Genomic DNA, 11,698 nt, shown 5'->3' on the forward strand with positions numbered 1-11,698 from the left:
TACAAGATGTGGTCTGCAGACTGCAGACATTTTGGCTAAAAAAACAAAAAGCACCCAAGTTAAAATCATCTAATGAAGAATTTTCTATTCTCAACTTCATGTTTAGATTATGAGCGTGTTTGACAAAAATAGCTGTTAGCTGGAAGCGTGTAGCGGTTAGCTGGTAGAGGGTAGCTGGTAGCGTGTAGCTGGTAGCTGGTAGCAGGAAGCTGTAGCTTTTATTTGTTATATGAATGTTTGACAAAAGTAGCCGGAAGCTTTTGAAATATATAAAATTACATAAAAGGACAATTGATTAAAAATAAAAATATATATAAATATATTTTTAAAGGTAATTATGGAAATTGATTTCAAAAGCTCCAGAGCGTTTTGTTAAAAGCTACATGAAGTAGCTTTTAGAATTGGAGCGTTTTATTAAAACTAAAAGCTAAACGCTCGTACTGCCAAACGAAGCTTTTTGTTTAAACTGGAGCGTTTTGTCATAAACTAAAAGCTAGAAGGTCCCAAACGCTTCCAAAAGCTCCTTACCAAACACACCCTATTCTTGATTAGAACGATGCTTTGATTATCTTATAACGAATTAAGATGATTTAGTTTTATTATTACATTTTAACATCCGATACACGTATGAGATTTCGTGGTAATATATTTAATTTTTTTTTATCTAACTTGAAACTCAAAATTCATTATGGAACCAGGGAAACAGAATCTTTTTGATGGTTAGTTCTGTTATTCGTCCCTCTCATTGTCTTGTTGATCCGTGCACACAACCTGTTAACACAACTGTATCTTCACAGTTTTACAATTAATAATACAATTCTACTTTACCTTGTAGATTCACTAAACAGTCACAGAGTAAAGCTACACACAGAGCTCTAAGACATTGAATGAAAGAGCTCAAAATCAGAAACAGACACAGCAAGACCTCGAATAGATCCAGCTGCAGCAAGAAGTGCAACAATCAAGCATGTCAAGCTCAATATCTTCAACCATATCCAAGTAAAACAACGCCTTTGAATCTTTGCCTGTGAAATGTACATTTCTATTGGAAAATACACAGTCAATGGCCAGTATGTTGCAGCACCAATAAGTCCCAGAAAACTGTTGAAGAAAGGGAAGATCATGGCGACTATTGTTACTAGTATCACATACATTGTCCTCCATGTTAACCTGAACAGATTCAAACTGTAGCTACCGATGTAATATTCCTTCTCTATAAATCTGCTTTCTGGCCACTTTTTATGACTCCAATCCTCCACAAATGCAAAAAATGGCTGAATAAGCACCTAAATAAGAGATGAACACAAGTTGATTAGGTTAGATAATAAGAGATGAAAGATCATATATATATATATATATATATATATATATATATATATATATATATATATATATATATATATATATACCTGGTATGCTCCAAGAAGATGAAGAACAACACACATGTTTCCAATGTCAATGAGCCAAAATGGTTCATAGAAACCGAATCCTGTCAAGTAATTCCCAGATGCATCATTGCCAAATGTTGCATACCCAAGTACTCCACATAGGGTGTACAATAAAGTGGATACTGCAACTCCAATGGTGGAAGCCTTTTTCATGACTTTGTTTTCTGAAGGACTTGATTTCAATGTGTCCTACATTTGTATAAGTATTCAATATAAGATATAAATACATAAGTTTGTGTATATCTATAAAGAGAGTAAATGTATATATAAAGAAGATTTACCTGTATTTCAAGGAGGACTAGACTGAAAGAATATGCAAAAGCAATATCTCCAATGGCAGAGAAGATGTTCCACATTTTCTCCATGCCTGACATGTCTGGACCAACTGGTACACCTGTTAGGCTTGTTTTCGAGTGTGCGCCTCCTTCAGACCCCAAAAAAACCATTCGAAAAGGAATTAAAAAAAAAATCTTAATAAAAGTTACCCGAAGCTTTGTATGAAAATAGGTGTATCGTGTACACATAATACATGTTACATGCAAGCTTTGTAGGATTATTTGCAAAGATGAGGATGAAGAAGGTCATTCATATCTTTTCCATAGACAAGAAAGCAAGAAATTAACCAAGAGTGACTCGTGTCCCACCTTTTTTAGAGTAACAAAAAAGATGCATCTCCCGAGTCGAATTAATGGATGTCAAACAAAGTACATATATATGTTATGATTGTCTTGTTATGTGTGATAAATTAGTGGGGCCTTAGAACATGAAAACGTGCAATATATATTTCATACTCTTTTTGAATGATTAATTTAATTACCTGCAATTTTGGCAATTGAGAGAGCAATGCCAATGCTAGAATAACCGAAAGACATGATGGTTGCAAAAATGGATACGAATGTGAGCTTGTGAAACTTCGGGATTTGGCTTAAAACAATTTCTATAGATGCAAAGATCAGTAGATAGGAATTGTTCAATGTGTGACAACCGTTGTTGTGCCCGTGCTTATGAAAACAGTTCGATCTTTTAATCGCACTGGTTAAACACAAGAACCAAAATTAGATGCATATTCACACACAAAAAAAATGAAACAATAAGTTTTCAAGTCTTTTTAGCACTTACGCCATACTAATGGCCGAAGTAATGGTATACCCGATGGTTGCACCAACTTGAGTCCCATATTGAGATATTCCACATAGTTTGTAACTAAACCCTCCTGTTCCCACAATATTATAAAAGATTTTTTTTAGCAAACCATCTATATTGAGATAGTCCATACACATATATGCCTTAAAAAACTATAAAATGACTCAAACTCGCAAATAAAAGACTGTTTGCCATGCTGGATAAAACAGAACTTTAACACAACAACCATATAGTGTGTTTGACATTTGTTGGAATGGGACAAACGAGATGGGAGTTGCATTTTTTCCTCTACCCAAAAAAGTGGAATAAGCTTAAAAAATGACTCATTTTTGACATGTGGTATGTGTAAAAGACATAAATACCTTCTTTATCATCGTAAATAACCTTAGAAAGGTTATACCATCTAGTTTGGTCTGGTCTAGTCCTAGCAAAAGAAAGTGAAATGACATTGATACAATGGGACTAAAGAGCTAGAAAAGGTGGAATAGGCTAGAACAATGCCTATTTCGTATGGACAAATTAAAGATAAAGACGTAAATTCACATCATCGTTATGGTAAATAACTTTAACAAATGTAGGAAGAGAAATTAAGTGCAATGGCATTACAATTTGGACAAAACGAAGATAGAAGCCATAATTAATTGTCATTTAATGCAGGATGACACCTCAGGGCGAGGTGGCTAGTAATGCATGGGTTACACCATGATCAAGAACATGCATAAATTAATGTTGATTCAGAATGAGCAGCATAAATTTACGTACCAAGATTAACTTTGACCGCTTGCATGTAACTGTAATTTCTAGTGCCAGTAACAGGATCAGGATACCTGTAGCAGTCTGTAAGCAAGAGGCAAGTGAACCAAGTGATGATCGCAAACACTGCAAGCAAAAGAGTCCCCGTAATCCAACCCAACTGCGCAAAACACCATGCCAATGACAACACTCCTGATCCTATCACCGCTGTTATGATATGTGCGCTTGCACTCATCAAAGTCCCTAATTCAAATAATAACCCAACACTTCACGTCAAAATTTCACACAAAAACCCTAAAAAGAACACGAGAATGGGTTTTCTATATCACAATTCACACATGCATGAGTGAACTCATACCTGTTCTTCTGATTCTGCCATCATCATCGAAATAGCCACTGACTGAACTTTCTAAAGAAAAGCTTGAACCTTTCTGCATCATTTTCTCTGCCTGTGTCTGCAGTCTCAAAATCTACAGGATTGTGATGAAGGTTGCTGAGATTTGAAGCGATTAAATAGTGGTGACGGAAGAACTCATTTATTGAATTTAATGAAGGAATCAGTTACTCCACTTTCGTTTGTTGCTAGTAGTGGATTGTGTGTATTTGCGTACGTAGTGCCACCGGGCTTTTTGACTTATTGGCACAATGTTTGTTGAAAAGTGTTAAAACTTCTTTAATAGCAGCATTTACTCTATTCTCATTGTGGTTGACTCTCTTTCTTCGTGCATATATTCTTAAAGGCATGTTGTTGTAATTTATTTGTTTAAGCCAAGATTCTTTGTAAGTACTCTTTTGTTCGTAATCAAGTACACACACATATATTCTACCTACGTTTAAGAATGAATTATAAAAAAAATTGGACTTGAAGTTTACTTCAGTTTCTCTTTAAGTTCCTTGTATATATGGAATTTGGTTAACATTTTTGATTCTATTTGATTACTTTACGTACGTATTCCTCGATCGTCACCGCAGAATCCCATCGCCGTAGTTTAATATTTCATTTGTATATTGTTTTCTTGTTGACCTACTACACATTAGTCATAAATTAAGACAACAAGCACTACACCAAAATATTAATGATACTTTACTTAATTTAAATATATAGTCATCGAATTTGACTCAATAGTGTGTTTATAAGTCATTTTAAAAACTTATAGATTAAAAAAAACAAACGGCCATGCATCGTTAGACCATTCACATTAATGAAAGGACAGTTTTTTTTAATTAGTGTAAAGTTAATTATTAGTGGAAAAGGAGGAAAAGAGTGGAGCAAGAAGTACTGGAGTTCAATGACTTGGTTCAAAGCCCTATAAATACAGAATACATCAATACAAGGGGTTTGACCTAATGGACTTATAACAATACAATACATGGGCTAAATAAATGCGGAAATCATCTGTGGATGCAACGCAATCAAGTTGGCTCATTTCCCTTGCTACCAGAAGTACTTGACTTTTTTAAACTTAAACTATAGCACAAAACTTAATGAGTTTTTCAAAATACCACATACCATACATAATAATGGGCCATTCCATGGGGTGTATTTCAACCCGTGTACATGATATGATCCTACCATAGTCTTACAGTCACTTTCGTTGCTACAACCCCGCTGCAGTCACTACAAAAAATATGTCATTTAGTGGCACACAAAAAGTGCCACTAAAAGTCCAAAAAAATGCCACTAAAGGCTTCTCAAAGAATCAGCGACACACTTAATAAATGCCACTAGAAACGCTCCCACTAAAACCTTTTAGTGGCACTTTTTGTTTTTGCTGCTGCAGTTTTTAGGCTTTCAGTGGCACTTTTTTATTTGTCACAGTAAAACAAATTTCTTTTGTGGCACATATTTTGTGCCACTAAATCTGATTTGATTTAATAATTTGTGTTGTTTTTAGTTACACATTTTAAAATTTTAGTGGCACTTATTTATTTACCACAATAAAAAAATAGTGGCATTTTTTATGTGTCACAGTAGAAGAAAATTTTTTGTGGCATATATTTTGTGCCGTTAAAAGCTCATGTGATTTAAAAAATTCATGCTACGTATAATTAGATATTTTAAGATTTTAGTGACAATTTTATTTTCCACAATACAATTTCATCTATAATATAAAATAAAATGAATAATTAAATTGTAGCACATTACAAATAATCAAAATTTTATTGTTTTTCATCAATATATTTTTAACTTTTTGAATCAAATATCTAGGGGAATATCAACGATGTTTAAGTAAATGCTAAACATAAAGTAATGAGAAAAAGTTCAAACATACATATAAAAATAAAATAAAACAAAAAAACAAAGACATGATAGGTTGAATAAATTGTGTTATCTCATACTCTAGAATCAATGCTAGCAATTCCCTGTCAAAAAACAAAGATAATCCAGAATCCAGTGAAACAAGGCTTAGTTTAGAAAATAAATAATATAACACTCAACACAAATAAACTATATTTATAAGAACAAAGGAAAGACAAAAGCTCATAAAAATGATTACCATCATTATGATGACTTTCAGAAGATGCTCTCTGGTTAACTGAATTAGAGTTACGTGGACCTGTAGAAGTGTTGCCTGGCATCTGAAACAAATTAATGAAAACATGTAACATTAATGTCCAATTCTAGATATCTTCTACTAGTCTTGTACAAATGTACACCAAGAAGAATATTCAGAAGGGCAAAAGTGGTCATTCTTGAGTCCAATTGGAAATATGATAATGGACTAATTTTAATGAATGTTTTTTTTCGTTCATAGGGTAATTGAATAGGAACAATGCAATTATAGATGACATATGTACCTGTATGTTCATATTGCTAAGAATTCCAGACAAGTTTGCATTTGGGATATGTTCTTGGATGATATTTGCCATAACGTTCACCATAATTTTTAGTTGTTCGACACTCGGATCATTAGAACAAGAAACAACCTTCTCTTTTACGGTAGGCATCCTTCCAACACATCTGATATACCCTCTTTTTTCAGGACCTTTAACTTTAGAGTAGTCATCATTTGAAAAATCATCTACAGATCCTAGGGTATTTGATCCTTGGGTATTTGAGGAATCACTTGCAATGGCTTGTAGGGAAGTCTGCATTATAGCAACATACAAAAAACATGACAAGTGTTTCTCACCCACTGTTATTGTCCCACTTTCAAATTAATAGCAACATAATATAGCAACCTACTTTGAAAGTGGGACAAATTACAAGGTTTAAAACGAAACAAATAGTATATGACTTGATATGATTAAAAACATTACCATAACTTGAGCGACTTTTTCATTCACGATATTTCCATTTTTACGAGTGCGGGTTTTTACATATATTTGTCCTCGTGTTGGGTATACACCATTTTTCAATGCCTATAACAAGATGTAGTTATGTTTGATGAAAATAAATAATTTTAAAAAAAAGACGATAATATAAGTCAAAATAATAAAATATAATAATACCTCTTCGTGAGCAAGTCGAGCAAATGATTTTGTCCCAGAAACATGGGGCTCTTCCATCTTTGCACGGCTCTTTCTCCTCAAATCACACATGCTCTACAAAATTATTTTCCATAAATTTACTTTATCTTTTACCCACAATAGCAATGTACTTTCTATTTTTTAGTGTAATTGTTTTAACTAAAAAGTAAAAGTAGGGATTCAATGAATAAAAAACATGCTAGGCCATTAAGGGTAACTAACTTTTTTATTATTTTCCATAAATTTACATTATCTTTTACCTACAATAGAAATGTACTTTCTATTTTTAGTGTAAAATTGTTTTAACTAAAAGGTGAAAGTAGGGATTTAATGAAATAAAAGCATGCTTAGCCATTAAGGGTAACTAATGAGTAAAAGGATAAATTCCTTAGTTTATGTAAGAAACTAAATATATCACCTGATATTCTGGAGTAAACCAATGAGTAACAAGTTTTTTAAACTGAGTTGGGTTCACCCTGTTATCTTTCTCAGTTTGTTGTGTCACAATTTGATCGATTGTAAGACTTGAATCATATGCACGTGCTTTTAGTGAACCTTTCCAAGTCCTCCACTTTTTCCCCATGCTAAAAAGGATCCATTTCTTGATTTCACTTGTTTCAACCGGATGAATAACAAACTTGGCCTACAAATAAAGCTTACATGTAAATATAAATACACCATAATTTTGGTTAATAGATACACACCTTAACCATAGAATACATATCTTCTTTCTTCTGTATAGGGATCTTCCTCCAATCATCATAATCTATTCCGACATGATTAGCCATCCTCACAAGGGTCCCAAGATATTGTATGAGTTCATTTCCTTCATCTCCTACCGGTTTTCCGAACCTATTAAATGTCACTACTATTTTTTGGGAGCTACTCATGTTCCATGTCTCGGTCTTTTGAGTATAGCCCCTTACCTTCTTTTGAGCACCTAATAAAAAAATTAGCAAAGTTAACCAAAATTAGCAATAGAGTGATAATATGATAGTTTTCATCAATTAATTAGTAAATAGACATGTGTTTCTTTTTTATTCAAAAACTTGGAAGCCTTTATAATGAGGCAATAAATTTATTCCAAAGGAAACATCTAACCCTTTCTTTGAAAAAGAAAAAGCTTAAAAGACTAGGGAAAGATGAAGAATTGACAAACTTTAAAGAACTATTAATTGAATTTAAGCTTACATATTTCAGATGATGTAAACAAAGAGATAGTTAGATAAAGGAAGTGGACATTTGACCTAGTGGTAGATAAAGGAAGTGGGCATTTTTCATCAACAAAATCAAAACATTTGATCTACTAGAAACAGATCTACCTACTCAAAATGGATAGCATATACCACAAAAAAGATATGAAAATATGCAATAATAGTATCAATCAACAAAGTAAGGGTCGTTTACAGAGAACGATAATTGCTATAAATTGAAATCGTAAATGACAAAAGTAAAAAGAACATGAACTACTTGAAAAAATATATATGTCATTGACTTACCTGATTGACCTCCTTCAGTAGAGCTGTGTTCTTCAGCAGTAGACTGGCCTCCTTCAGTAGTTTGTGGATGATCCGATTGGTCTCCTTCAGTAGGGATATCAGTTGCAGAAAACTCAGAACTTTGATCATGTATCTCACTGTCAATAGGGATATCAATTGAGGTGATGCATAGCCTCTTACGCCTACCCATCCTCCTATAGCACCACAACAGATAAGTACATGCATACAAATATATACATATAATACATAGATACATGCATATAAATATACATATAAAGATAAAGTGCATCAAATTTTCATTAACTATCATCAAATACTAATCTAGTCACTGTTATTTTCTTCATCATCTATGACATCTATGTTTTCATTAGCTATTATCATTTCAGGTGTAACATCTATGCCATCATCGCCAACCCTATGCAAGTTAGGTACATCAAATATGTCATCATAAGCACCTCCCATGTCAAATACATCTCTAAGCTTTACATGTCGCACAATCTCCCAACCTATATGTTTAGGATCCATGGAGTAGAACACCTTGTCGGCCTGTGATGCCAAAACAAAGGGATCATCAATCAAGTTAACACCGGTATGTGTCTTATATGAGAAGTTGACCAATGTTACATTGCCATCTTTCTTGCAACCTCTGTTGATGTCAACCCACTCACATTTGAATAAAACAACTCGTATCATTCCAGAGTAGTTTAATTCAATAATGTCAGTTAATTTTCCATAGTAGTTATTCACGCCTTCGACTGGCCTTCTATCTCGACTACTGGAATAATTTGCACCTTCTACCATAACAGCCACACCACTGTTTTGAGTTCGTAGAAGTTCCTCTCGTTTTCTTGTATGAAATCGATAACCTTTAACTAGGTATCCTGAGTATTTTTGCACAACTCTAAGTGGACCACGTGCAAGCCATTTTATTTCGTCAGTTACTTTTTGATCTCCTTGCTCTTCCATGCGTGCAACCTATCAACATAATTATATAATTACATCTTGAAAATCAAACTTTGATACATCCAATATTTATTCCAAATTACCCTTCTCTTAAACCATTCACTAAATTGTTGGCAGTGAATCTTGTTGATTTCATAATCATGTATCCGCCGAGATCGATTTTGTCCCTTTATTATCCTTTTGTGTTCCCTTCAGATAAAGAACAATAATATGAGGTAAATGAAGAATAATATGTAAACGCATAGGAAAACTAGTTTATCTTACTCTTGGAATGGTGAAACTGATTCAACATTAAATAGGACATAACGATGTGCTTGAGTGAGTGACTTCTCGTCCAAGACGAAATTTGAAGATCTCTTTCTTTTCTGAAGTGACACCCTAGAATTCTTTTTACGTCCCAATGGGCGACCTGGGCAAAGATTGTTAGATTCTTCAATCTCATTTTGATCACCTTCATCATCATTCCTAATTGGTCTAGTAAATATGGTTTCTACTCCTGAGAGATATCTGGAGCAAAATGTTACACATTCTTAAGCTAAATAGCCTTCAGCAATTAAACCTTCAGGATGAGCTCTATTATGAACGTAGGACTTAAGTGTTAGAAGGTACCTATGATTACAATTACAAAAAATGATCATCTATAGAATAATAGAAGATAATAGGAAAAATTAACATAAATATTGTTTACCTCTCTATAGGGTACATCCATCGAAAAGCAACTGGACCTCCTAACTTAACCTCTCTAACTAAGTGTTTAGCGCAAAGAGAGAAGTTTCAGAATGAGAAAGCAGAGTTTGAAGCCACAATTTACTCTATTGTATTAACTGATAACACATTAAAGGCAATGTACTTATGTTTTTTTACCCAAAACTATAATATAGTCTTGTATAAAAAATAATATTTTTTAAAATTAGACAATGTATAGCATTTTGTTCATTAATGTGCTGGAAGGGTAAAATTGTCTTTTTCAAAAGTTTGACAGCCCTTTTGTTAGGGTTGTTAAGTGCATGGACTTAATTGTTATCAAACTACCCATTAAGGGCCACCGGTGTTAAAATCTCAATAAAGAAGACCAAAAGTGTTAAAAATAGACAACTACAAGGAACAAGACTGTAATTTACTCTAAAATTAATTTACTCTACTAGGACCACCGATGTTTGGTTTTGATACAAAATTTTATCTTCTTAAAAGTTTGTTATCTATCTGAGATGGTTTTGATTCTAAACTCAATAAGTACATGATAAATACAAATGAAATGAAGTGATAGAAAAAGATGTAAACGAAAAAGAAACAAAGTATCAAAAATTTGATGATGTATGCTTCAGTTTGTCCCCCAAAAATATTTATCACAAACGTATTATAGAGTATAAAAAATCTTATGAGATAATCATCATATATGACAATTTTTAAACACAAAATATTTGAGTGTCATATCGTAAAAGATCAAATTTTTAATTACAAACGAGGCCACTAATCTTTTGGGATTTCATTTATTTCCTTTGATACAAAATATTATTATTATTTCCTATAAATTTATAAGCTTATTGTAGTGTGATGATAAGCCTCAAGAACTTCTAGTTTACAGCAAGAGGGGTAGAAAGGTCAATAAATAATAAAGCAGCTATGGAGTGTGGTGAATTGTCTGTTTTACCCTTTTTGCTTTATCCTTCTATTTTTGTTATTCCTTTAGGTGGTTATGACCTTAGCATTAATTTTGTTGTGCTGCTGTAATCGTGGGGATTGTTCCAGCTGGGTTGTGGTCTCAATGGTCCCTATTTTGAGGATTATTCCCTTAGGAGAGTATTTATGGAAAATTTTGTAATTATTCTTATGAACTTGGAGAGACTCTAACATCTATAATTGTGAGACAACTATCATCAATCATATGAGTTCTTGACTATATGTGCCTTTGTGAGTTATTCTTATTCATAGCTTATCATGTGAAGATATGGTTGAATTCAATAATGCAGGACAATGCTGCTAACAGGAAACAAATAGTTGATCATCAACTGAGTCAAATAATGTCTAAAGATGTTGTCAATTATTCATATGCCTCTTTTCATAATATTTATATTTAATTGCTTATGCACATTGATTTGAATTGCTTATGTGAACCTAAAACTAAAGATGTTCATCCTTCTGATCTATGAGTGGCTGTTAGTGATAGTCATAAATTCTCTTATTTACTCATATTTCTAACATATGTAGAATTGTAAAATTTATTGAATTTTTAAACTGTAACAATTATTGGTATGTTATTAATGGACCAGGGACCTCTCAAATAACAAGTCATAATCATTCTTAGATGATCTAATGGTGTCACCAGATTGTGACAAAGAAATGAAGATGGAATTTATAAATACGCTTATTTGAGAAAGACAAAATGCAATCATCATTTCTAATAATCAAAAACTATTGGAC

The 11,698-nt window shown here is 32.9% G+C and overlaps 2 protein-coding genes across 2 annotated transcripts; both read right to left on the bottom strand.

Annotated features, from left to right (window-relative positions):
- Nucleotides 1–774: 774 nt before the first annotated feature.
- LOC145053991 (amino acid permease 6-like) lies at nucleotides 775–3,860 on the bottom strand. Its single transcript, XM_079002124.1, has 7 exons — nucleotides 3,703–3,860; nucleotides 3,354–3,587; nucleotides 2,568–2,661; nucleotides 2,266–2,480; nucleotides 1,730–1,872; nucleotides 1,410–1,637; nucleotides 775–1,286 (listed from the first exon to the last, which is right to left on the bottom strand). Exons 1-7 carry the CDS (start codon nucleotides 3,782–3,784, stop codon nucleotides 876–878), a joined length of 1,407 nt encoding a protein of 468 aa, XP_078858250.1. The 5' UTR covers nucleotides 3,785–3,860; the 3' UTR covers nucleotides 775–875.
- Nucleotides 3,861–5,697: 1,837 nt separating this feature from the next.
- On the bottom strand, nucleotides 5,698–9,844 carry LOC145050366 (uncharacterized). Its single transcript, XM_078998627.1, has 10 exons — nucleotides 9,542–9,844; nucleotides 9,361–9,466; nucleotides 8,315–9,289; nucleotides 7,520–7,755; nucleotides 7,234–7,458; nucleotides 6,798–6,890; nucleotides 6,606–6,707; nucleotides 6,144–6,434; nucleotides 5,843–5,924; nucleotides 5,698–5,708 (listed from the first exon to the last, which is right to left on the bottom strand). The coding sequence occupies exons 3-10, from the start codon at nucleotides 8,622–8,624 to the stop codon at nucleotides 5,698–5,700; spliced, it is 1,350 nt and encodes a 449-aa protein (XP_078854753.1). The 5' UTR covers nucleotides 8,625–9,289; nucleotides 9,361–9,466; nucleotides 9,542–9,844.
- Between the last annotated feature and the right edge of the window lie 1,854 nt (nucleotides 9,845–11,698).

The sequence above is a fragment of the Lactuca serriola genome, chromosome 5, assembly GCF_051521515.1.
Source record: "Lactuca serriola cultivar US96UC23 chromosome 5, Lser_US96UC23_V15, whole genome shotgun sequence".
Lineage (NCBI taxonomy): Eukaryota > Viridiplantae > Streptophyta > Magnoliopsida > Asterales > Asteraceae > Lactuca > Lactuca serriola.

Bases quoted from the DNA above. Each gene is read 5' to 3' on its own strand.
- LOC145053991 (XM_079002124.1), bottom strand. From the start codon at position 3,784: ATGATGCAGAAAGGTTCAAGCTTTTCTTTAGAAAGTTCAGTCAGTGGC. The intron at 1,873-2,265 runs GTAATTAAATTA...TGGGGTCTGAAG, and splicing joins CTCAATTGCCAAAATTGCAG to GAGGCGCACACTCGAAAACA. The intron at 1,287-1,409 runs GTATATATATAT...TCTCTTATTTAG, and splicing joins ATCTTCTTGGAGCATACCAG to GTGCTTATTCAGCCATTTTT.
- LOC145050366 (XM_078998627.1), bottom strand. From the start codon at position 8,624: ATGATAGTTAATGAAAATTTGATGCACTTTATCTTTATATGTATATTT. The intron at 6,891-7,233 runs GTGATATATTTA...ATAATTTTGTAG, and splicing joins GGTTTACTCCAGAATATCAG to AGCATGTGTGATTTGAGGAG. The intron at 6,435-6,605 runs GTAATGTTTTTA...GCTATAATGCAG, and splicing joins AAAAAGTCGCTCAAGTTATG to ACTTCCCTACAAGCCATTGC.